The sequence below is a fragment of the Panicum hallii genome, chromosome 5 (assembly GCF_002211085.1).
Source record: "Panicum hallii strain FIL2 chromosome 5, PHallii_v3.1, whole genome shotgun sequence".
NCBI classification, from domain to species: domain Eukaryota; kingdom Viridiplantae; phylum Streptophyta; class Magnoliopsida; order Poales; family Poaceae; genus Panicum; species Panicum hallii.
Genome location: NC_038046.1, coordinates 16,778,672 through 16,805,599, shown reverse-complemented (window position 1 = coordinate 16,805,599; position 26,928 = coordinate 16,778,672). Strand labels below are relative to the sequence as shown.

The 26,928-nt window shown below is 40.1% G+C and overlaps 1 protein-coding gene across 2 annotated transcripts; it reads left to right on the top strand.

Annotated features, from left to right (window-relative positions):
• Positions 1-907: 907 nt before the first annotated feature.
• Positions 908-26,282, top strand: LOC112893892. 2 transcript variants are annotated; one of them, XM_025961415.1, is made up of 35 exons: positions 908-1,883; positions 2,343-2,487; positions 2,917-3,198; positions 3,319-3,486; positions 3,573-3,788; positions 3,992-4,086; positions 4,390-4,564; positions 8,542-8,945; positions 9,908-10,031; positions 10,805-10,900; positions 10,991-11,062; positions 11,980-12,117; positions 12,442-12,592; positions 12,674-13,035; positions 14,076-14,542; positions 14,615-14,917; positions 15,409-15,724; positions 16,013-16,093; positions 16,202-16,492; positions 16,576-16,773; positions 16,944-17,426; positions 18,813-18,974; positions 19,055-19,384; positions 19,465-19,547; positions 20,336-20,440; positions 21,144-21,375; positions 21,713-22,057; positions 22,152-22,253; positions 22,682-22,825; positions 22,924-23,012; positions 23,422-23,504; positions 23,631-23,746; positions 24,042-24,127; positions 24,327-24,426; positions 25,316-26,282. In XM_025961415.1, exons 1-35 carry the CDS (start codon positions 1,168-1,170, stop codon positions 25,379-25,381), a joined length of 7,326 nt encoding a protein of 2,441 aa, XP_025817200.1. In that variant the 5' UTR covers positions 908-1,167; the 3' UTR covers positions 25,382-26,282. The 2 variants fall into 2 exon arrangements, with proteins under 2 accessions (XP_025817200.1, XP_025817201.1); XM_025961416.1 differs by having other exon boundaries at positions 1,168-1,883; positions 16,016-16,093.
• The last annotated feature ends 646 nt before the right edge of the window (positions 26,283-26,928 follow it).

Sequence of the window (26,928 nt, the reverse complement as noted above, 5' to 3'; positions counted from 1 at the left end):
TAATTGTACCATGTCACATTCTCCAACATGTAATACCATAAAATGAAAGTATGTTACTCCATCATTTTCAAAATGTAAGACACGGTTCCGCGCAATGTTGTCTCCAATGCCACACTTTTTGAGTTTTGACTGCTGATATAATATGATTTTGCTTTTAAGTGTGAATCCAACAATAGTAATAAAAAATGTTAGTCAAGAATTTAAAGAATTTTGAATTTTAGGTTGTGTGCGCGCCTTATAGAAACAACATGAGGGAGTGCAACTTACAAGTTGCATAGTATAGTATTTTAATGTTGTTTTATTACTATCCGTAATTTAAATTAATCATTACATATGTTAAATTGTAAGGGGTTTCTTTTGAATGATTGTAAGGGGTTTCTCTAATATAATCAAATGTTAAATTGCTAATTACTAGATGATGTTTACTCTCTTATCTTTCTCTCCATTTCTGACGGATAAAATTCACGTTATACATTCCGGTAGGTTTTTCCAATCATTTAGTACGACAATTTATATGTCTAACTTCTTATTCACTTGACTCACTCAATCACTTACCATAGACACCCTCAATAGCATAAGCCGAAAAAGAAAGAGTGGTACTCAAATCAAAATCAACATAAAGAATTGTACTGACATCCATGTCATACACTCCAGCAAACTTCAAGAATTCTTATATTTTTGATATATAGAATTCGGATTCGACAACTTCAGCCTTAATTTTGTTGGAAGGGGAAAACTTCAGCTTCAGCGTCAGTCTCAGATCAACAGCCGTTCCAGAAGGTGCGCTCCCATAAACATTCCCAAATCAAAAGCCGGGATTGCCCAGCTGGCGTCCAGTACCAGAAAGAATCACATCCATCCGTTGATGTTCGAGTGGGTTCTTGCCTTCTTGCGCAGCTGCCGAAAAAAAAAGAAAGGACCGGCCGGCACAGCTCCTGAGCTCCAGGCCTTTCGATCCCGTCCCGCGGATCGCCTTCTTCCCCCGTCCCTCCCCCAACCGGGCCGGCCAAACCGCGCTACACAAGCAAGCGAGCCCTTCACAAAATCGAACTCTCTACTACTCTACACCGGGAAGCCACTGCCGCTTCTACCCCCACGAGCGCACCGCCATGCTCGCCGACGCATCGTGATCGCGAGCGCCCTAGCCGCCCTCGGAGGTTCCTCGCCATGGCTGCGTCGGAGCGGGAGGCCGCGCTCCTCGCGCGCGTGGCCGCGAACCACCTCTTCCTCGCGCAGTTCGAGGCGCTGCGCGCAGCGCTCCTCAGCCTCCGCCGCCGCGCCGACCCGGGGCTCGCCGCGGACTTCCTCCGCGCGGTCGTCGCCGCGGGGGGCCGCGTCCCGGGCGTGCTCTGGTCCGCGCCCCCCGCCTGCCCATCCCCGTCCCACCTCGCCTGGCTCGCCGCGCTCGAGCTCGCCGCCCTCCCCTCCACCCCCAACCCCGAGGCGCTGCGCCTCAAGGCCGAGTTCCTCGTTCTCCTCCAGCCCATCGCCGACGACCCCGCCGTTGGCGCCGAGGCCAGGGAGACCCTCACGCGGCTGCTGGATTTGGGGGTGGTGAGGCTGAGGCGCGAGGTCGAGGGAGGCGGAGGGGAGGCTGGCGCTGGTGTCCAGGAGGCCTCGGTCACCGAGGAGGATCTGAAGGGGCTATGGGGGGTGTTCCTCGATAACGCCCTTGTATTTGACGCATTATGCGTGGGCGTCTCGAGGCAGATCGGCTTGGACGGGGGTTTCGGCGCTGATGTGCTCCTGTTGCTGCGTCAGAACGTGCAGCTTGCCCACTTGGACGCCGTGAAGACACTGCTTGCAGAGGATGATCTTGACGGTGCTGCTGGCCATCTCCGGTTTCTTTGTCTGGATCATGGCGTGCAGGAGGACGAGTACAAGTAATCTCCAAATATTAATTAACTATATATCTTTTTTAAGTAACATTGCAACATCTGATAGGAAAGGATACTAGATAGAAGTGCAACTTGAGCATCTCATAAACATGTAGAACCATTTGTGGAAATAATAAGGCCAGTAGTAGCATTGAGTTGCAGTCAGTGTTTTTATAGTTGAGTTGGCCAGCATTTAAATAGTTTTACAGCCATTAGTAGCAGCATATGTAAACTGGTAATGGCTAGTGCCATGCAAGCAACATTCTATAACCATTTGTAGGTTTTGAGAAAGAACCATCATATTCATGTTTCTGGTGTCAGATCAGATATGTCGAACTGGTTCCAGATTAAGACCTGAAAACGACCAATCTGATTACATATCATGTATACTGGTGGTCTCAGTTTAGTGATGTATCTGGAATATGGATACACTTAATAGATTCCTGAAATCAACTTCTTACACAGGCTTGTCATATCAGAGCTTCTCAGAAAGGGTTGGGCAAAAGCATCCAATTATGGTGGAAGATGGTCTCAGTTGCGGGATAGAATAACTAAAATGTACGGAGCAGCTCTTCAGTCTACTAGTCCCCAGCTCGTGCAACTGTTTCAAGTAATTACAAAATTCTCCTACCATCTCTTGCTGGCATTCTTCACTATGAAACTCTCTGCCTATTCATTTTGTTCCACCTTTTCCTTTCCTGATTGATAACCTGCACCTCATGTAATATAATGATTCTGTTCCCCCCCTTTGTAACAGAAATTTGGCTCTTTAACTTTTTCATACGCACTTTAGGCCTTGAACAACACATATCCTGACTCCAGAGTGCCTTTTTGTCTCTTTCTTATGATGTTTATTTGTATTTTAGGCCAAAGTTTTAGATGTAGATTGTCACAGTTTGAATTTGTTCCTTGAAATCCCAGGTTACTCGTGACCTCAAGACCACTGCACCTACCATAATATCAATACTTACCTTCTAAATTGCATTTTTTTGCATGTTTACTCTTGGATGATGCTAATTTTCGTTTATATTGTTCCTAGGTCATTCTGGATGACATTGTTTCTGAAGAAATTGAAGATCATAATGTCTCTGATACTAATAGGATGCCTCTTCCTTTCACAAAATTTGTGGAAACATTGTCATTGGAGAGGGGTACTGACTCAGATGACACAGATGACAGGACCTTGTTGGATGCAGCTGTAACATCCTGCAAGAAAGATCTGTACCATTATTGTCGACTCTCTGGAAAGCATATGCTTGAAGTAGTCTTGGAAACTGCTCTATCATCAATTAAGAGGGAGCAGCTTCAAGAAGCTGTTGATGTATGTCAATTTTCAACAGGATAACCCCATGGTTTTTTCATGCTGCTATGAATATATTTCATAACAAATTCCACCAGTTAGTCGCCTCATTAGTATCTTCTGGCGAGTGGCTTTCTGCAGGTTGTTTCGTTGTTCCCCCTTCTCCAGCCATTGGTTGCTGTCTTGGGGTGGGATATTCTGAAGGGTAAAACAGCTCTACGGAAAAAACTAATGCAGCTGTTCTGGACAAGCAAATCCCAAGCTTTACGACTACAGGAATATTCACATTACCGTAGTAAGACAGATGAGGTACTTCCTCTCTTACTGAATTTCTTTCTTCTTCTATGGTAGCGTGCAGCAGCATATGCGAGGATCGTGACAATTTCTTTTTGCAGACATCCTGCGAGGAGTACTTGTGTGATCTTTTATGCTTTCATCTGGATCTTGCATGTTTTGTTTCAAGTGTGAATTCTGGCCGCCCATGGAATTTAAGGAATTCATTATTGTTTTCCCAACAGCATCAAGGTTCAGATGTTAACAATGCAGAAATATTAGACCCTTTTGTGGAGAACTTGATACTTGAGCGCCTAGCTGTTCAGACTCCCATGAGAGTGAGTTCTAATTTCTCTTGTATGTGATTTTTCTTATCTCATACATGTGCTTCACTTATTGCATGCACATTTGCATATACCACCAATTACTACTGCTGTACCATTTATCCTCTTATGTCTTGTTTGGCTCAAAAGGAACCTTTCTTTTCCTAGCTGATGGCTTGATATTCTTTCATAACTACTTTTCCTTAACTATCACACAGGTGCTATTTGATGTAGTCCCAGGAATAAAATTTCAAGATGCGATTGAGCTTGTTGGTATGCAGCCACTTCCTTCAACAACTGCAGCTTGGAAGAGGTTCATAACCATCTCTGCTGCGACATTCTGTTAGCTGCTATGTTTTATTTTATTTATTTTGGGGTTTATACTATCAATACTATAATCTCAACTATTATGCTTCATGTGCCCTGATGCATAAATTTCTTCCCATATTTAGTCTCCTTCTTGAGTAGTTGTTGAGTTGCCTTATGTCTACATTACTAATGCCTTAAGCCATGTTAGAAGTTTTCTCAATCTACTACTCCAAAACAAGAAATTTGGTGTATTCTTCACTTATGTTTGACTTTATTTTTCTGATGAGCGGTCTGTTTCATGTGACAGGATACATGATATTGAACTGATGCACATGCGATATGCTCTTCAGTCAGTTGTACTTGCTCTAGGAGAGATGGAGAAGTGTGCAGGTGATGGGAACGAGTGTTATTATCACAAAGCGTTGTCATATCTGAGGGAGATGCAAAATTTTATGGAGGCTATCAAAAGTACTCCAAGAAAGGTTGGGTCTTCTGTGACATGTTCTTATGCAGGTGTATTTTTTTTGGCAAATGCATGTTTTTATTCTACAAGGTAGAAAAACCGTGGAATTATCAGTTCCACATACCTTAGGAGCAACCTAATTCTATTTCTTTTTACAAGGAGCTTATGCTTTTCAGGATTCAGACTCGTGTATTTTTTGATGCATTGTATCATTGAACTCATATTTGAAAGCACTTCCCTTCACGATTTTGTGATATGAACAATAGGCTATATGGGAATTTGATTGTAAAATTTAGTTTTGAAGATCATGCCGAACTAAACTGCGTCTCATGTTTCGTAATGGACAGAGTATATTAGACTAATATGAGTGTGGAAGACAGATCATGGTCTCTAACAGGTAAGTTAAGAGAACTAGTCGATATAGCAATTAGGAGGCGTGTAAATATTCTATGCGTGCAGGAGACTAAATGGAAGGGCCAGAAGGCGAAGGAGGTGGAGGGTTCTGGCTTCAAGCTCTGGTACACGGGGAAAACTTCGGGTAGGAATGGTGTAGGCATCTTGATCAATAAGAGCCTTAAGGATGGAGTTGTAGATGTTAGGAGGCAAGGCGACCGGATTATCCTAGTGCGGTTGGTCATTGGAGATTTGGTTCTGAATGTGATCAGTGCCTATGCCCCTCAGGTAGGTCTTACTGAGAGCTCCAAGAGTCAGTTTTAGGAAGACCTTGATAGCATGGTTAGTACCGTGCCTATCAGTGAGAAGCTATTCATAGGAGGAGACCTCAATGGCCATGTGGGAGCGACTAATGTAGGATATGAGCGAGTACATGGGGGTTTCGGGAATGGTAGTAGGAACGAGGGGGGGGAGGATGTTTTGAATTTTGCGGTGGCCTACGACCTGCTGTTAGCGAATACCCTCTTTAGAAAGAGGGAGTCCCATCTAGTGACTTTCCATAGTGGACAATACTCGAGCCAAATCGACTTTATCCTTGCTAGGAGAGAGGATAGACGTGCATGCTTAGATTGTAAGGTGATACCTGGGGAATGTGTTGTCCCCCAACACAAGCTTGTGGTGGCGGATTTTCATTTTTGGGTACGTGCCCACCGGGACAAACGTGCCAAGATTGCAAGAACGAAGTGGTGGAAGCTTAGAGGGGAAGAGGCTCAAACGTTTAAGGAGAGGATGCTAGGCGAGGGGCCTTGGGAAGATGGAACAGGTGTAGATGATATGTGGCTAAAGATGGCGACATGTGTTCGGAAGGTGGCCTCAGAAGTGTTTGGTGTGAGTAGGGGAGGCAAGCAGGAAGTGAAAGAGACTTGGTGGTGGAATGACGAGGTGCAAAGGGCTATTAAGGAGAAGAAGGAGTGTTTCAAACGCCTTCACCTCGACAAGAGCGCAACCAACATCGAGGGCTATAGATTAGCGAAGAGGTCTGAAAAGCGAGCTGTAAGTGTAGCGAAAGGTCAGGCTTTTGATGACCTTTATCAATGGCTAGGTACGAAGGAAGGAGAGAAGGATATTTATAGGATCGCTAGGACCCGTGAGAGGAAGACAAGGGACATAAACCAAATCAAACGCATCAAGGATGGGACAGATTGACTTCTAGTGAAGGATGAGGAGATCAAGGACAGATGGCGAGAATACTTCGACAAGTTGTTTAATGGGGAAAATGAGGGTCCTACCTTCGAGTTGGACGACTCATCAGATGATACCAACAGACGCTTTGTGAGGAGGATTCAGGAGGCAGAGATCGGGGAGGCTTTGAAGAGGATGAAGGGAGGTAAAGCGATGGGTTCTGATGGCATCCCCATTGAGGTGTGGAGATGCCTGGGCGAGAGGGCGGTAGTATGGTTAACTAAGCTTTTTAATTTAATTTTCCGGTCAAACAAGATGCTGGAGGAATGGAGGAGAAGTATATTAGTACCGATCTTCAAGAACAAGTGAGATGTTCAAAGTTGTACTAACTACTGGGGGATTAAGCTGATGAGTCATTCGATGAAGCTTTGGGAGAGGGTTATCGAGCATCGCCTAAGAAGATTGACAAGGGTGACCCAAAACCAGTTTGGGTTCATGCCTGGGAGGTCGACCATGGAGGCAATTTTCTTAGTACGACAGTTGATGGGGAGATATAGAGAGGAGAAGAAGGACTTACACATGGTCTTTATTGACCTAGAGAAGGCGTATGATAAAGTACCGAGAGACGTCATGTGGTGGGCCTTGGAAAAACACAAAGTCCCAACTAAGTATATTACCCTCATCAAGGATATGTACAAGGATGCGATGACTTGTGTTCGAACATGTGATGGCGATACCAGTGACTTTCCAATTAAAATAGGACTACATCAGGGGTCAGCATTGAGCCCTTATCTATTTGCTTTGGTGATGGATGAGGTCACAAGGGACATACAGGGTGATATCCCTTGGTGTATGCTCTTTGCTGATGATGTGGTGCTAGTTGACGAGGGTAGGGCAGGGGTTAATATGAAGTTGGAGCTGTGGAGACATACGTTAGAGTCGAGGGGGTTCAGACTGAGTAGGACCAAGACCGAGTATATGATGTGCGACTTTAGCCCGACTAGGCATGAGGATGGGGACGTTAGCCTCGAAGGTCAAGTGGTGGCTAAGAAGGATACTTTTCGGTATCTAGGATCAATGCTTCAGAAAGATGGAGACATTGATGAAGATGTTAGGCATAGAATTTCAGCCGGTTAGTTGAAGTGGCGGCAGGCTTCTGGCGTCCTCTGTGACAAGAAGGTGCCACAAAGGCTAAAAGGTAAATTTTATAGGACGGCGATTCGCCCGGCGATGCTATACGGTGCTGAATGTTGGCCTACAAAAAGGCGACATGTCCAGCAACTGAGTGTAGCAGAGATGCGTATGCTGCGTTGGTTCTGCGGGCATACAAGAAGGGATAGAGTCCGGAACGAAGAGATTCGAGATAGGGTCGGGGTGGCACCTATCGAGGAGAAGTTGATTCAACATCGGTTGAGATGGTTTGGACATGAACAACGGAGGCCCCCCGAGGCGCTGGTGCGTAGTGGAGTTTTAAAGCGGGGCGATAATGTAAGGAGAGGTAGAGGTAGAACTAGACTAACTTGGGACGAGACGGTCAAGAGAGACCTTAAGGAGTGGAATATCGCTAAGGAATTAGCTATGGATAGGAGAGCTTGGAGATTAGCAATTAACGTACCTGAACCGTGACCTTTGTTACTTTTTGTTTAACCCCTAACTCTTCCTTTGGCTTGTACCCTTTTTGTGTTTCTTATTCTTATTTTCTGTGGGTTTCATCTCTAGCCTACCCCAACTTGCTTGGGACAAAAGGCTAAGTTGTTGTTGTTGTTGTTGTTGTTGTATGGATTCACACATGATTGCAAATGTAAGTGAAGTGAATGTAATGTGGACTCTAGCACATAGGCATTTACTCTTATTAATGTGTGTGTGCTCTGATTGAGCACATAGCCATTGAGGGATACTTTGTTTAAGCCGCTATTTTCTACCTGAGTGAGCCTAGCCAGTAGCTATGCATGGCAACGATCAAATAAATGCAAGCAAAGTAGATGCCTACATCATTCCTCGAATAAGATCCGTACATTATTTAACGTCCAGTAGATTTACAGAATTCAATTTATGACGAGTTGTATCATGCTGTGAGATTTATCATTTATGAAAGGGCTGGGTGCTAACAAATTTAAGAATGTACACTAGTTTTTTACTTGTTTGCAATGACAAAAGACAAATAATGAATCTTAAGATTCTATGCCTTTCATTAGCAGCTATGTTTGAACTGATTGGATTTCTAATTTTATCAAGAGTTCTGTAACTTAACACTGTTTAAATCACCTCGGTGGATGAAATATGTATGCAAGTTTGTGATCGCTTAACTGTAGCTGTATGATGTTGCTACCTTCATATTCAACATTTAAAAAGATCCTACATATACGAATTCAATGGGGTTCCTTATGCTATTAAGCTTCATTTTTCCATGTTGTTTTGCAGATTTTCATGGTCAGCATTATATTATCATTGTTACATATGGATGACTCTGTCAAACTGTCTCAAGCAGTCCCTTCTGAGTGCCATGTTACTCATGAATGCCATGATAGTAATATCGAATCTGAGGGAAAGAACATGGTGGTATATTTTGTTGGGCTTCTACTTGATATACTTCGTCATAATCTCCAAGTGAAAGGCCCTGATATGGATCACCTGTCCAGTACTAGTCTGTCATCTGCTGGTAGGCAAGCATTAGAATGGAGGCTCAAACATGCCAAACATTCCATTGAAGACTTGGATTGGCGTCTATCTGTTCTAAAGCGTCTTCAACCTTTATCTGAGAGGCAATGGAGTTGGAAGGAGGCATTAGTTCTTCTACGTGCTGCTCCTTCAAAGTTATTGAACGTGTGAGTTTTTCTATGATATACTTTGTTTTCTTTCTATATTCTGTTGTGTTCACTTTTTTATGCTTTGCCAATGGATTATGCTTTGGTGTGATCTTATTGTGCAATTCCCAGTATAATTTTTAAGTTGATTTTTTTGCGGGGCTAGAAGTATGTACACATTTTATCTTAAATATTAAGTCCAGTGAGTTGCATACTTGCATGGAGCTCAAAATCACTGCCTATTCACTGTGGCCCTGTCCTAGCTTTTTACCATTCCAAAACAGTTTTAAATGTTTATGTTACATCAATGCTTCACTGCATCAGCAGGCTGGGTACTTTTAGGATAATAGAAATGCCATGTGTCATTGCACAGTTGATGGTAGCTAGCCTAGCTTGGCATTAAACATGATGCTTATTTTCTCAGACTTGTATAATTTCTTCTGAAACAGTAGAACTTTTCTGTACTCATCTACAATTTGGCATGTTTGCTCGTCTGAACCCTATATAATGAGCCGCTGTGCTCAAATCCTGGGATCCTGGGAGTAGCGTACATTCCATAGGTCAAGGCTACCGAGATGTAACCGTTCTCAATGGATGTATTGTATTCTTTGGGTTCTTCTTAATGCAATGATATGCAGCTTTCCTGCGTATTTGAGAAAAAAAACTTTCTCAATGTGCCAAAAATAGTTTGTGGACTAATATGAAAAAAAAACATTATTCTGTTGAAGAAAATACTGATCTCCAGATTTTGTGAGGTTTCCTCTTGTTTCTTTGACGTCGCTAAATGTTTGCACCTTTAATATTTCTTTAATCTATCTTGTAATTTACTCTTGTACTTTTGTGAGATTTTATTTGTCCTGTTTCTGAGTTCCGTTCTGTCTGCATATGCGCATGTGCATGTGTGCATGCGTCTGTGGCGTATGTCAATATATTACGAGACATGGTTGTGATGATATACTTCTCACCATTCAAATTTGTGACAGATGCATGCAAAGGGAAAACTATGATATAGGAGAAGAAGCTATACAGAGATTTTCTCTACCTGCCGAGGATAAAGCTTCTCTTGAACTAGCTGAATGGGTAGCTGGCGCATATAAAAGAGCATTGGTATGCTTACACATGCCATTTTATCAGTTGCTTATACAAAATGCTTGATTTTCTTTCTTTTTTTCTCTGATGTACATTGCACATAAAACTAAGTTACTCCTCTGCCAATCGTGCTGGAAGTTTCTCTCTCAAACGGTGGAGGAGAGGTATGGGGAAGATGTATCTGAATCAGGGAAAGCTTGAGAGTTACGGAGTGCCGTACGCTGCCTTGGTTTCATTCGCAGAAAAGTGACATTTACATGGTCTCCAGAGTCCTGAGTGCACAGTTGGCCACTAAACTCTATCATAGTATATTTAAAACGTAGTAAGGGCCTGTTTGGATACATTGTATTTTTTGAGTTTTTATATGGTACTGAAAATACCATGGTATTAAAATTGAGGTGTCCTATGAACTGCACCGTACCAAATACCATGATGTTTTTTATGTTCTTAAAAAATGCACTCATGTCCTGTTTCTTTTTAAAACTGACAAAAGTGATTGCTAACTTGATATTCATTTATCCAATCCATGCCATGTTCAGTAATTCAGACATCATGTCGTAAATCTTTCTGCTATATTACATTCTTTTGTTCCTTTTTTTTCTGAGCTAAAATATTGCTATGTGGTTTAAGGTTTTGGAACCTTGATCTCCAATATTTAATAATAATAATAGAATGTTTGGATTTCAAGTCTTAGATACTCAGTTGATATTTCAAAAGTAACTGTAAAACAGCTTAATGTGATTATCGAGGTCAGATGCGTCTCATTTCCTTACTTTTTTTGTCCTTTTCAGGTTGAAGATGCTGTGAATCGTGCTACCAATAACACGAATGCAGCACAAGAATTAGATATTTTGTCATTACGTGCTCAGCTTGGTTCTCTAACTACGGTTAGGAATTTTCACTTTTGTCTGCATTGGGTAATGTCATTGATACCCATTCTTGATATTTGGCTTAAAAAATAATATCTAATTTTTCAGATTCTGCTTTGTGTTGATGTTGCTGCAACATCTGCTAGGTCAGGTGATATGTGCCGATTTCTTCTTGATGAGGTAAGCATTATCGGCTGTCCATTTCTGCATCATACTCTTGCAATAGTGTTGGAAACGATCGTTGCTGTATCTTCTTTTTTGTGTGTACTCTCTACCATTATAGGCTGATATGGATTGGGTTTGACACTAATTTCACTCTTGCTTTGGAGCATAGTGTAGCATAGTGCCTCATCTTTTTTTTCTCTCCTTTTGTCACCAAGGTTCTCTGTACTACATGATCCAAAAGGGCACTGATGCATGATGTCTTCTGTAAGTTTACAATAGGGAAAACTATGAATGCATGTGTATCCATTTGCTTGTGCAGTAGTACATCCATAACTAACTTTTATTTTCTTAGAAGATTGAGCATATGGAGGAATGAGTGTGCCATTAATGGGAATAATAGTTCCCCTATCTGGCTTGTGCATTTGATTAGTTCATGATACTCCCTCCGTTCCAAATTATAGGTCATCTTGGTATTTCTAGATACATAGCATTTGCTATTCACCTAGATATACACTATGTCTAGATACATATGAATACTATGTATCTAGAAAAGCCAAAACGGCCTATAATTTGGAACGGAGGGAGTGCTTATCATCTAAAAGATTATGTTTAAAACCCTACCTCATGATTTTGCTTGTCATAATCCTACACAAGGAGGTAGCCAGATTATGAATAATTGCAGTTGTTAGCAATGAAACCTACTGTGCTCAACTTCAAGCATTTTCTGCTGAAGCCTGCTCCAACTATCAATTCGAACAAATGCTTTGAACTATTTCCTTTTTAGTTTGGTGCCTCAATTCCTTTTACACATTTTCCCCATCTAATAGTGTCCTTAATTGCAGTGCTGTATGATCTGCCCAATTTCAATTAGACGGTTTCATTGCTTTTGGCTTGACGTACATGAGTTTGACATTCTTTTTCCTCATATACAGGCAACAAGCTTGCTATCTGAAATATTTCCAGGGAGCTCCCCGAAAGTAGGCACAACTTACTGGGATCAGGTCCAAGAACTTGCTATGATATCGGTGATAAAGCGCATCCTTCAGCGTCTGCATGACATCTTGGATCTGGTAAGCTTTTATTTGTCAGTAATCAACGAACCACTGGATCTTTGATCTTTTGCTTGACTTTTCCCTTTGTTTAGTTTTGTCTATTGTGCCTCTGAAAAAAAAAAGCAGTTACATTTCAGCTTTCTTGCTTATGTAGTTATATTAAGGGTTTCTCACTTCTTTACATACTTATTAGCATAATCCAACGACAGTTTATATAAAAAAGCAGCGCAAATTGATTATGTTTGTGGCTTCTATTCCTGTCTTTCAGCATCTGATACAGCTGAAGAACCATATACTTGCTTTTAAATACCAAAAATTTACATACCTTCTGTTCTCATCTAGGAAGCTCTTCCATATCTTCAAGTGTTTTTTACCGAGATGAGCATCTCTTCAACAACTGAATCTAGCAGAGTTGGACAAAAGCAACGTCCTCTTGGTCTTTTACACCAAATGATTGATGATGCCTTCAAGGGAAAGCGACAATTCTTGAGTGGTAATGTCTCAGATGATTCAGTTGAATGTTAAATCATTTTGCTCTGATGTTCTGGCAGTACGTTTGACATTTCTGTTTTAGGTAAACTTCACAATGTTGCTAGAGCTATTGTTGATGAAGACTTTGATAGTGTTTATGCAAAGGAAGGTGTCAACTTAGAAAAGAAAGATGTTTTGAGTTCTGAGAAAGGTGTAGTCCTTGGTCATGGGCTTAGGATACTGAAACAAGCATCTAGGAGTGACCTTGCATCTTCAAATGTTCTGGAAAGCAGTTCAGAACACAAAGGTTCTGCAAATAGATACATGAGTCCTCTATCTACCAAGCCATCAACATATTTATCAAACTTCATAATATATATTGCAACCATCGGTGACATAGTTGATGGAACTGATACGACTCATGATTTCAACTACTTCTCATTAGTCTACGAATGGCCAAAAGATGTAAGCTTAAATCTGTACCCTTTTTGTTTTTTACATTTTTTCTTGTATTCATATGTTCAATGACTGTCTGTAATGTATGCATATTTGAAATGATCAAAACCACCCCAGGGGGCTTTTAAGATGGTATTTGATAGTCCCCGGAGTGAGGGAGGCTCATTTTATACTAGAGTGGGTTAATATTCCTAATTGGAAGATACCTTAAAGGTAGTTGAGGAAGTTCATTCCATCTGGAGGTCTATTTGAACCCTTTATAGCCCACGATTACCCCTATTGTGATGGACCACTTGTCTTCAATTTTCATTAACTGACGGTAAAGGATATGGAACTTTTTTGTAGCAAAACAAATCAAAGCTTTTTTAAGCTTTTGTAGGGTTCCATGGATAAGATTCTAGGTTTTCAGATATTGTTTTATTTTGTTTGTCCCTACCTGATTGTAATGGAACGCTTGCCTTCTATCTACTTTAATTACAGATGCAAGTAAGGTACTATTTGTAGCAAACAAATTGGAGCAGAGCAGTCCATGTCTCAATGGATGAATAACTTTCCGGGCTTTCAGATATTGAGATACTTCTTTGTCCTGAGTGAATTTGGGACCTCAGATCAAACCATCTTTATTTTTTGTAACATAACAAATGTTAGGGTTTCCATCACAAGGTTACGTGGGTGAATCTCTTGATAACATTTACTGGAACATGGCAATGGCAATTTATGCATCAGAGTGAAATACCTAATAATTATGATGGTGTACTTCGGTTTACTTCAGCATTTTGTTAAACATTATCTGAAAAAAAGGTCACTAACTGAAACAACACATAAATGAAGATATGATTGCAAAGACATTAAATGCACTGGCAATTTTTTTGTACAAAATGAATTCTTACTCGTTGTTTCAGTGTCAAGACTACAATATAGCCATTTCGATAAAGCTAAATTATCATCTCTTTGCATACCATTCCTGACATTACTGCTTGGCTAATAAGTTACTGTACTCAGTGCTACTCAAGTGTCAGGACTCTTAACAAAAAAATTTCGGCATGCAGCTATTAACTCGTCTAGTTTTTGAGCGTGGAAGCACTGATGCGGCTGCAAAGGTAGCTGACACAATGGGTGTTGATTTTGTGCACGAGATTATATCAGCATGTGTGCCACCTGTTTTACCTCCACGAACAGGACATGGATGGGCTTGCGTTCCTGTTATACCTATTCTTTGTAATATTAGTTCAGAAAACAGATCATCTGCCATTCCAAAGTCCCTTCCTCCTGCTCAAGGATGGAGTGCACATGATTCGTCATTATCTTCTCGTCAAGAACCCCTCTATCCTCTTCAGTTAAATTTAGTGAAGCATTTAGCCCAGTTATCATCAGTAAGAGCAGTTTTGGCATGTGTATTTGGAAGTAGCTTACTATCTGGTGACAACGAATCATCTCCTACTTATGTGAAAGATACAGCTCAAACCCCTGAAATCGAGAGGTCATTTTTTGAATTTGCTCTCGAGCAATCAGAGAGGTAATGATTAGGCATTTTTAAACTGTCACATGCTAACCTATTTCATTTTTTAATTATCTAAGTTGTTTGTAGATATCCAACCTTGAACCGGTGGATACAGATGCAGTCTAATCTTCATCGAGTATCTGAGTCATCCGTGACAGATAAATCTGAAAGTGAAGTCTCTTTGCATCAATCCAAGGGAAAGTTTTCTATGAAGCGAGCCCGCGAACCTGATAGTGATGGTGAGTCAGAGCTTGAAGATATTGTAATAAGCGGGAACACTACTTCAAGTCCGCTAGAATCCCCTAAACATGAAGATACTAGACTAGAGCCAACCACTTTTATTTCATTTGATTGGGAGAATGAAGGACCATATGAAAAAGCTGTTGAGAGGTAACATGATTACATGTTTGGCAGCTACTTGCTACTGCTATGCATCTTCATATAATCTTTCATATTTTGCACTGATGTACCACTTATAAGGGTATATATTTGTCTTTATGGCTGCCACCTTTATTGTCATTATTAATTATTTTGGCTGCAATGCTGAAAATGGCCTTTGGTGAATTCGCCTTTGGAACTAGCTCTGTATATTATTTTGGTATATCATGCAGTTTCTTCATAGCTGGCCATCTGCACATAAACATGGCATTTGAAGAACAATAACTAATCATTTGTTTCCAAAAATAAATCTATTAGATAAGAAGAAATTGGCACCCAAATTTGAGGCAAAGATGACTCAAACCTGGATGGTGTGGGTGTACATCCAGACCTCCCACCAACTGAGCTGGGGCTCGGTTTCTATCTGTCCAAAGCTTAGCACTCTGTTAAAAGGCTATCCATGTTAATTTGTATGTGATGATTGGATCACTATGTTCCTGCAGGCTAATTAGTGAAGGAAAACTAACTGATGCTCTTGCTGTATCTGATCGGTGTTTGCGAAACGGAGCATCTGATAAATTGCTTCAACTGCTCATCGAACAAAAGGAAGAAAGAAGTCTAGGCACAGGACAAATTCGTGCATATGGATCTCACAATCTTGGGAGTGATACTTGGCAATACTGCTTGAGGCTAAGAGACAAAAAACTTGCAGCTCAGCTTGCCTTAAAGTATCTGCGCAGTTGGGACCTTGATGCTGCCTCTAATGTCCTTACTATGTGCATGTGCCACTTACCTGAGAAGGATCCCATGCGGAGTGAGGTAGTTTGACTTGCATTCATTTATTTTGAAGTTAACACTTTATATCTTGAAAATTGTACTGTACTCTGTGTCTGATCGAACCATGAGTATACATGCCAGCAAAAGAAGTTTCAATACATATAGCTTGACTTATCTAGCTAATTATAATGTTTCATAACAACCTGGGCTTGGGTGCTGTAGGCTGCTCTATCATGCCATGGGGCAACTGTTTTATTTCTCCAACTGTAAGCTTTATTAATCTTGTTTTAGCATTTCTTTCTTGATAATTTTGGCTGCATCATTTTGTAGCAGGTGTTGCACATGAAGCAATCTTTACAGCGGTATGGTCATATTATGAGTGCTGATGACCACTACACCAGATGGCAAGAGGTAAGCAATATATTCTTTTGCTGGATTACAGGGACTGGTTTTGAAAATATAAATTGCCTTTCTTGTCATAAGCTATTACTGTAACTTAAGAATGTTAAATATTGTTAGGTTGAAGCCGATTGTGAAGATGACCCAGAGGGCTTGGCACTCCGTCTTGCTGCTAAAGGAGCTGTTTCCGCTGCTTTAGAGGTTGCTGAAAGTGCCTCTTTATCAATTGATCTGCGGAGAGAGTTGCAAGGACGCCAACTTGTCAAACTGCTAACCACTGATCCACTTAATGGTGGAGGCCCAGCCGCAGCTTCAAGATTTCTGTCAACCTTAAGAGATTCCAATGATGCTCTTCCTGTAGCCATTGGTGCTATGAAGCTATTACCTGACTTGCGTTCAAAGCAGCTTCTTGTATGTTGCCAGATCCGACCACGTGGGGGCTAAATGCACTATAGCATGTCCTATTAGTTTGATACTGATTAATCGTGTTTCAGGTACATTTTTTCCTCAAGCGTACAGTTGGGAGTCTGTCTGATGCTGAGATTGCACGGCTTAATTCATGGGCATTAGGTCTTCGTGTTCTTTCCTTATTGCCATTGCCATCGCAACAGCGTTGCTCTTCTCTGCATGAACACCCTCAGTTGATCATAGAAGTACTATTGATGATGAAACAATTCCAGTCTGCTTCTTTGGTATTCCATCTCAACTATTTTTGATATTGTTCTCATCTCTACTAAATCTTGGAAAAATATTATCTTATTTCTTAAGTAAGCTCTGTGCAGCTGCTTAACTTATATTTTGTCTGTGCTCATTTGTTTATGCTGCTATGGTAATGGAAAATTCCATATTTGGGGTGCTGCAGATTTTGAAAGAATTTCCTGCACTGAGGGATGATAGGTTAATCATTTCTTATGCCAAGAAAGCAATCTCCATTAATGTCAGTTCAACTCCTAGGGAACGTCGACTGAGCATCTCCGCATCAAGAGCAAAACAAAAAAAGGTCACTACTCCAGTTAAAACAAATTTTGCGCAGAGTTTTGGTAACTTCCAGAGAGAAGCTCGCAAAGCATTTTCGTGGGTCCCCCGTGACAGTGGCACTAAAACACCCCCAAAAGATACTCCCCGGAAAAGAAAAAGTTCAGGTTCAGGTGGTGATAGATCCTCTTGGGATGCAATGCCTGGTGTACAGGAGGAGCGGACACCTGTATATTCTTCTGAAGGGCAAGATAGACTTCCTTTCGTCTCTGCTCCTGATGAGTGGGTGCTGACGGGAGACCCTGACAAGGATGACGCAACACGTTCATCTCATAGATATGAAACCTCTCCTGACATCACACTGTTCAAGGTACGTCTTTTGTTCCATATCTGCAAAGTCTTAGGCTTTTATGCTCTGCCAATGCTACTATTCTTCGTTAGTTTAATTTGTGTTAGTCTGAATTATCTGTAGTTATCTTTCTTGTTAGGCAGTAAGGACCTAACTATTTGGTAGCTTGGCAGTGTAATCTTACGATACTGACTTCTTGATATGTTGTATTGGTGCCATCTGTATTGGAGTTTTGCTAAATTGAACTTGGTTTTATTTGTTTTGCCATACAAAAAAAACGCAGTTTTCTAGTTTTGTTTGTTTCAATTTTTCAGTTCTTCTTGTATGGTGTGGCATATATGTTTAGCTATTGTGTAATTAAGCTTGATGCTCGATGTTTATTCTAGTTCCTTGGGGACTGCAAGTAGGATGGTGCTCATAAATGGGAATTTGATGGATGTGATAATGTGATAAAAATAGAACCAATGATATTCACTAAGAAAAAGATATATCTTGAACTCAATGTTCTATCGTGATAAGGCTGTGGTTTAATTTACTGATTTAGTCGTGTTCAGTTTGGTGTTGCTGACCCACAAACAAAATTCCTGTTACCTAATTTAAATTTATTAACCTTAGGTTGACATTTTATAGGTAGATATTGTTTCAGCCTTGTGCTATGAAAGGAATTTTCCTAAGATAAGACTATGGTATATATATGTGTATACTTTGTGTCCTTTTATACACTTCCAATCGCCCTACTAATATATAATACAAGTGGGATTGGAGATGATTTTTGGCAGATGAACTTTTTCTTTTGAAGCTTTTTACCATAGTCATCGCCATTAGGAATTTCTCTAGCTTGTGATTTACAAATATGTGATAAAATAGGATATGTCTGAAATCTATTTTGTGCCTAATTGTTGTAAGATGATAGAATATGGTTAATGGTTTGAAGTGGATCTACATATTGCAGTTGTTTTGTTCCTGAAAGTCGCTAAACATCAGACAGGGCAAGATAATGACTGTAGTGACTTGTGTTATGATTTCATTTATTTCCTTATGCCTCTCCAAAGTTTTTGTATCTGGCTTTACATTGTGATTTGTGTTCTCCAGACAAGATAATTGAGCAACTGCTCCTATAAGTAATTTCTCTAATAGATTGATAAAGTTAGAAAAAGGGTCTTCCATTACAATTCTTTTTCTAATAAATTTATATTGGTCTAATTTTATTTGGACATAATTGGTAGTGTCTGTTAAATATAGTTATAACTTGGCCCATGCGCCCATTCAGATTAGCTAGCTAACTTGCATTGGCGCAACTCTTTGTTGCCTTAGGTTTTGCGAATCTATTTGTAGGCGTAGTCTCCAAAATTTACAGTAAAACTTTTATGATATATTTTCTGTAAGCTTTTGTGAATCTATTTGTAGGCATTAATTTCCTTGTGCACCGATGAGTCAGTAGCTGCAAAAGGTGCACTTGAACTGTGTATGACTCAGATGAAGGTTGTACTTAGCTCCCAACAATTGCCCCTTGATGCCTCTATGGATAACATAGCTCGAGCTTATCATGCGACGGAAACTTATGTACAGGTTTGAAAAGTGACTAGCAAAATGACACTTTGCATAACATACTTTATATTAACTGTAACTCAGTAATTTATATTTTTCAGGCCCTCTCTTACGCAAAAAATCTACTTAAGAAGCTCGTTGGGAGTAGTGATTTGTCAAGTGGCTCTGAAAGAAGTAGGGATGTCGATGATATTTCTGTGGACACTGGCAGTTCTAGTGCTGGGAGCCAGTATCTAGATGAGCTGTCTGATCTCCTGGCTCAAGCAGACATGTGGTTAGGGCGTGCAGAGCTTCTTCAAAGCCTGCTGGGATCAGGTATCATTGCCTCGCTTGATGATATCGCTGACAAAGAATCTTCAACTCGTCTACGTGACAGATTGGTCAGCGACGAACGGTACAGCATGGCTGTATATACTTGTAGAAAGTGCAAGGTATTGATTTTTACAACTTCTTTCTCATTCTTCCTATATACTGGATAATAAAGGCAATGTAATGTTGTGATCGATCGCAGATTGACGCTTTTCCAGTATGGGTTGCATGGGGCCATGCTTTAGTTCGAATGGAGCACTATGCTCAAGCCCGTGTGAAGTTCAAGTAAGGGAAACTTTTTCTGTGCTTTTTCATTTGTACATGGTTACAGAAAGAAAAGGACAGATATTGAGGGGAAACACAAAATATGTTCCCATTTATTAGAAGAGAAGAGACATAAGTTAAACAATTAGCTTAATAATTGTATGCGAGACTGAGTTGCCAAAAACTAATTATCATTTTCCTTGGTTGTTTTTTAGTAGTGGAAGTCTTTTTGTCCCATAGCATTTTCTTAGTTTACGGTATTGAATATACACAAAGCACAACTGTAACAAATATTTCTAACAGGAAATTACTTGTACATCAGTATTTACGTATATTGTGCCCCACCTTATCTATTCATTGTCTGCAAACCATTTTCCTGACTTGCAAGTTCTGTTTACATCTACCAGAAAATATACTGTTTTTACCCCCTGCTGTTCTCCTTGCTAGAATGCTTGTTGAGAATGGTGTCTGCTTAGTCTGCCTTTCCATAAGTGTGCATAGATCTTCAGCCGTCAGTGGTTTTTTCCTTTTTTTCCTTTCAGAAAGATGGTGAAATGCTTATATCTTTAATTTAATTCGTCACTGGGCTAAGATGGCTACAAAAATTGCAATCCGGATAGAATGAGGGAAATTTTGTTTGAATAACTTGCATCCATACTGTGAAAGAGATGGGGGTTTCAAAGCTGATCTCAAGCATACTGACTTTCACCTCTTTGTTAACTTGAGCATTTCACTTAAATTGTCTACCAAGATTGTGCTTTTCATTGTTTTTTATGTATAACCTTTGCATCTGTTTATTTTTCTTCCAGGCAAGCACTTCAACAATACAAAGGCGATGCAGCTACTGTTGTTACTGAAATCATCAACACAATTGAAGGAGGACCTCCGGTTGATGTTTCTTCTGTCCGTTCCATGTAAGGCACAGACATCAATGTTTCCATGTTTACTCTTCCTAAGCTTTTCAATTTGTTGGTGCGCTGGAGAACTGGCATCCTCATTAATGATAATATGATTAATTATGTTTCTTGCAATGCTATAAAACTTCCATAAAAAATCATGTAAGCAGTACACCTAAAGTTAACTAATCCTACAAAAAGTTTAATTTCAAAATCAAAAGAACTCAAGTTCTACTGTAAGCACATGATGAACAATGCTGAATTGACAGCTTGTTTATTTTGATTCTTGACATCTAGGATGAATTACTACTTTTTGCAGGTTTACCTGACCTTTATATGTGCTACATACATGAAATTTTGACAAATATTTGAGACGATGCTACATGGTGAATTTCCGTACTGTCACACTTAACATGTGGATATAAAATGCGCACTCATAGTTCACTTTGGATTTGCTGCTTACTACCTCATAATGCAGTAAATGTCGTTTTAAATGTCAACAATGCCTTCAAAATGCAACTTTGACAGCTAATTCTCTCTGTAATATATTTACTGAATCCAGTAAGATTATAATATTATAGAAGTACCTTTTGAAGTAAATCAACATACGTTTTTTACATTTTTTGCAATCTAAATGCACTTATGATTGTTACATTTTGTTCTCTCTCTCTCTCTCTCTCTCTCTCTTGTGCTGATTCTGCTATTGAACGTGCAAATGCAGGTATGAGCATTTGGCAAAGAGTGCAGCAACCATCTTTGATGATTCCCTTTCTGCTGATGCTTATCTTAATGTTCTGTACATGCCATCCACATTCCCACGATCTGAGAGTTCCCGACAGTCCAGAGATCCTATAGACAACCAATTCACATCTGCTAGCTTGTACCTTGAAGATGGTCCTCGCAGCAATCTTGACAGTGTCAGATATGCCGAGTGTATTCATTACTTGCACGATGTAAGATTTATACCCATTAATATGTACTTCTCTTTTTGTTTACTTGATCAAACTCTGTTCTACAGTGTCACCCTAGAGTTTTGACTTTCTAGATTCCCTGTTTCCACAGTGGAACAGCTCTGTATCTTTGTCTGTAGACACTTGAATCATGTATTCTTCTCACCCTGCTCATCTCAATTTCCTACATAATCTCAGCAATAAGAGCCAATCTTGAACCCTATTTAGCTTTTGGTCTTGTTTACTCCTTTGTATCCATTTTGAGAAATTGGTTCTGATTTGATAATCCATCAGTTTTATATTGAATTATGGATTAATTATTTCTTCTGGGTACTTGCAGTATGCTCGGCCACAAATGCTGGCTTTCATGTTCAGGCATGGCCATTATGCTGAAGCATGCTCTCTGTTCTTCCCTTTTAATCAACCAACCACTGAAGGGGAAACTTCTTTGTCTTCAGTTCCATGGAGTGACCCGTTAACAACTGACTATGGGACAATTGATGACTTGTGCGACCTATGTCTTGGATATGGTGCCATGGCTGTTTTGGAGAACACAATACGGGCAGTAACACAATCACCCGCATATCATGAGACACCTGTGATCCAGTACATGAACACTGTTCTCACCCGCATTTGCAACTATTGTGAAACACATAGGCATTTTAATTATCTCTACAACTTTTTGGTACTGTCAATATCTATTTGAATCACTCCTTTGGATTCTACTAATTTCATCACTTCACGGCAGTTAATAGTTACAATGGAACATGATGTGTCAGGTTCTAAAAGATGACCATGTTGCTTCTGGCCTTTGTTGTATCCAATTATTTATGAATTCGATGTCTCAGGAGGAGGCTTTGAGGCATTTGGGACATGCCAAGGTATACTTACATCTTATGTTCATGATTTTACTATCGTAATGCATTATTTGGAATTCTTGCATGACGGCACAGCTAACCATGTGTGTTTTTGACTTGTATTTTGGAGAACGACTTTTATCTAGCCAGCTGATCTGAACAGGATTCCTGTGCATATGTCAATTGCAAATTTGTAATCAAAACAGTTTGGACTCTAAATCAATATCAATAAGTCCTGAAAAGTTTCCTGATTGTTCCCTCAGTTCAATCTACCTAGATATAACTCAGGTTCCAATGCCACCAATGTTTAGAGTATCCAATTAATGAAGAAATCTGACAAATGATGAATCAAAAGGAAATGGAAAGTACAAAAGTAAAGGAAAAAGATTGGACTGTGGTGCAGTACGAAACTAATTTGGTTGTGTTTATGCTTTGGCTTCTTATGATTGCAGACACATTTTGAAGAAGCCTTATCTGTACGAGATAGAACGATGGAGGCTACAAAGTTGGTATTGCGGTCTGCTCGGAATAAGAGCACACCAGGAAAAATGACCAGAGAAACTATAATGAAATATTCCACTCGGGTTTCCTATCAGGTGAGGTTACTGTAGACTTCTTTTTCTTATGCATTGAAGTAATTGTCAATGTATTTCTGGTTCAAAAGCTAACCTGATTGCACATATCGGCATTGTAGATGGATGTAGTGAAAGCCCTCAACAATATAGATGGTCCTCAGTGGAAAACTTCCCTTTTTGGGAATCCTACTGACCCTGAAACTCTGAGGTTTGTATCTTCTACCTTTTAAGGTTGAATCCTTTGAATTGCTCTAGTGGTGACTAGTGGGCTAGTGGCAAGGTTGGATTTGCATTTGTCAGTAATTTAGCTTTAACGTACCTTTGCTGACCACCTCTGGCCATAAGCTCCACCCCTGGAATTTAGTTCAGCCTCCTCAATGATCCCATTCAGACTAGGCCTAATACTTCAGATTCTTGTGGTTTTATCTGTTCCTTTATTTATGAGCTTTATTTATTGGAACATAGTTTTGTTGTATTGGACTCACTGCTTTAATTTTTATCCTAATATTGTGTGTATGGTTATTGTTTCGACGCACTTAGTTGACTTTGTCCTTTTCTTTGTTGCTCGATGAACCTATAGTTTTTTTTTAAAAAAAGTTTGCAATCATTAATTGCAGGCGAAGATGCATGGTTGTTGAAACTCTGGCTGAAAAGCATTTTGATTTAGCTTTCAGAATGCTTCATGAGTTTGATCTCCCAGGTATAAATATTGGATTCAAACTTTCCTTATTATGTTGATTTCATACTCAGCATTGATGCTTTTTTGATACACGTTTGGAAGTATAAATATCAATACTTAAATTAATTTATGCTTGTTTTGTTCCAGCTGTTGATATTTATGCTGGTGTAGCTGCATCCCTCGCTGAAAGGAAAAAAGGTGGCCAACTAACAGAGTTCCTGAAGAACATAAGGGGTACTATAGATGATGATGAATGGGATCAGGTGACAAGTGCTTTTTTTTACAGCCTCCAGTTTACCTCACAGGATTTGAATCCGAGGAATAATATATACATGCTTTGTATTAGATTATAATTATTATATTCATATTCATGGCAACGTCTGGAATTTTAAATTATGCTTGTTAATATATGAGCTTTATCGAGATGTGTGAAATATGTTTCACTATTATCCCAGTATTTCAAATGTTTAGCATAATAACCTTATTTGGTGTTATATGAAGTATGGGATGATTTAGCTGATTTCTCTGCTGGTATTATTGTTCACTTGTGTTTACTAGGTTCTTGGTGCTGCTATAAATGTTTATGCCAACAAGCATAAAGAAAGACCAGATCGACTTATTGACATGCTAATCAGCCATCACAGGTATCCATCGTTAACAATGATACAAATTTTCTAATTTGTATCTTGGATGAATTTATTACCTAGACTGTAAGAGACTAGCATTTTATTTTCTGAGCCCGATCTCACTGTTTCGTGCCTGGACAATGCTTACTGTTAGTAAGCGTTGATGCTTATGCATTAGTTTTCTGAACTTTCTTTAAAAAAATTCTAAACTTTGCAGGAAAGTACTTGCTTGTGTTGTCTGTGGGCGTCTAAAAAGTGCATTCCAAATAGCCTCGCGAAGTGGAAGTGTTGCTGACGTTCAATATGTTGCTCATCAGGTTGGTTTCCTTCGCAGATTACAGATTTTCCTACTTTGTCGTATGTATTTATGTGTGTCATGTTGCATCTCTCTACAACCAGCGATGAGTTAAAAAGTTAAAACATCTTGCATTTATCAGTTGCTAGAAGTAATGGTGGGGGGTATCTGGTTTGGTCCCTTAATGATAAGATCATGTCTGAACATTTTCTAGGTTACTCCCTCTGATTCCAAATATAAATCGTTTAGGACTGTGATAAGGTGTCCAATATGACAATTTAACTTGCAATATATGTAAAATTATACTATTTGGAATAGAGAATATTATGTATTATGAAAGTATTTTGCATGATAAATCTAGTAGCATCAACTATGTGTGGTCAATTGATGTAACTTTTCTTATACTGATGGGCCAAATTAAAGAAAAGTTTGGCCAACTAGAACCCTAAAACAACCTATGTTTGAAACAGGAGGGAGTATTAATTTGGTCCGTAAACTTTTAAGGATCGCGCCATTAGTCACTTCCATTAGAAATGTCAATAGAAAATGCTAAAGTCTATGAAGGTTTCTCGAGTAATGGACACAAGTGAGGCCACCTATTTTTACTGCTCGGTCGTTATCTAGAAGTTTTGATTTACGCATGACTTAAAAAGTCTCAAAATAATACACTTGAAAAGTTTAGTGTCTGAAACAGATCTACCCTCAAAGCCGAGAGTCTAGTTTTTTTTTTAGGAAAGACCAAAGCTGAAAAAAAGCTGAGATTCCAAATGTAAGACTTCTCTCATAGGTACGGAATACAAGTAAACGAAGCCATATATATTGTTGAGCGACAGTGAGCTCATTACTTATAACCCTTACCCCCAATATTTTATTTGGTTCTGTTTCCTGACTTCATTTTCTCTTTTTGATAGGCGTTACATGCAAATGCATTGCCGGTTCTTGATATGTGTAAGCAATGGCTGGCCCAGTACATGTGATCCCAATTGCTTTCACCCATTAGATGCTTAGTGAGTTTTCAAATCAAGACAGAAAACAAACCCATGGAAGCAAGGAACCAAATTATTCTATGGGGGTAAGAGCAACTCCAGCGATAGTCCCTAAATCAAACCCTCCAAATGCTAAATAGGGGCTGCCTCTATTTTTTAGGGGCTTCCGAATTTGTTTCAACTCCAGCACTAGCTCTAAATTCTAACTTATAATAGAGTGCTCCCTAGAGATCCCCCAAGAATAGAGGGTGGAGGAGATAATTTGGAGGCTTCCCCAAAATAGAGGGCCTAGTAGAGTGTCAGCTGGAGTGTATCTTTTTTGTTTAACCCTCTAAATTTGAGATAAGGGCTTATTTAGAGGGTCCGCTGGAGTTCCTCAAAACCACTCCGGATGGCCAAGTTGTTCAATTCTCGTTCCTCAAGTTGACATGTTTCCACCACTTCGCCATGTCTCCATGTATATACATGCTCTCTTGAGTTGGCTGTTCCGCACAGGGAGAGGGCTGCATCTTTGGTCTCTAGTGTGAAGTTGTAGTTACATTGCCTTCCCTCATCCAGCGAGATGAGCATTTTGTCTATGAGCACGCTTGGTCCATAAATAGGCCAGTGCCAACTTTTCCTCTTCCCATCCCTAAAAAGAAAAGGTTTCCCTCTTCCCCCACCGATCCTTGTGAAAATTTTGCCCTATTCTCTCGCACAATCTATGTGCGGCTTCAGTGGCTTGAATGAGTCCTGGTACCGATAGAGTGATGGTATAGCATGCTGTATGCCTGAATGAGCTGCCTCATAGTCCTCGTCTCGAGAGATCCATTTTTGTATCGTGTATACAATTGTGAATATAATTACAAATTTATCGCTGATATAGGCACTCTTTCTATGCTGGTTCAGTTTATTTGTTTTGTTTTGTTTGGTTTGGGAAGTTCTTCCATTAACCTGTTGGGTTGCTCGAGCCATCGACCACTGGGCGTGTACATTATTGTTTGGTGATCGCGAAACTGGTGGCGGGGTGTCAGCTCTGCTGCTTCTCCGTTTCACGGCGGAGTTTATGGACTGGTGACTCAAAAACTTCTTAACGCGCACATGGTTCACCTTGTACATAGCCGTATAGGTTTCGAGAAATCGCTAGGGTCTCCAACTCGGAGATCACCCGTTCGATTCCATGAGAATTTAGTGCAAGACTGAAGTTGGGTCTCAGCTAGAGGGTCAGATGAGATGTCAAAGCCTGCGGACTCGTACGCAATCTTGCTCTGCCGGTCGAGCCTGTCCTATCTTGTGCTGGTGGCCTGGTGCTCTTCGGCCACAGGCTCATGTCAGCAGGTTTCGTTGCCCCGTGGTTATCGTACTTCTCCAGCGAAGGACTTTGCAAGCGCGCGGCTCCGTCTTCTGTGGATGTTGAGCAGATGTAAACGTTGTGTTGAGTTTTTCTTAGAAACCATGCACGGACGACGATGAAGCGGTAATGCTTCGTAAGTAGTAACAGGTGTAAAAACCCAGAAGGACTCCACACGCACGGTAACTCCGCGAGCGTGCACGGCCTC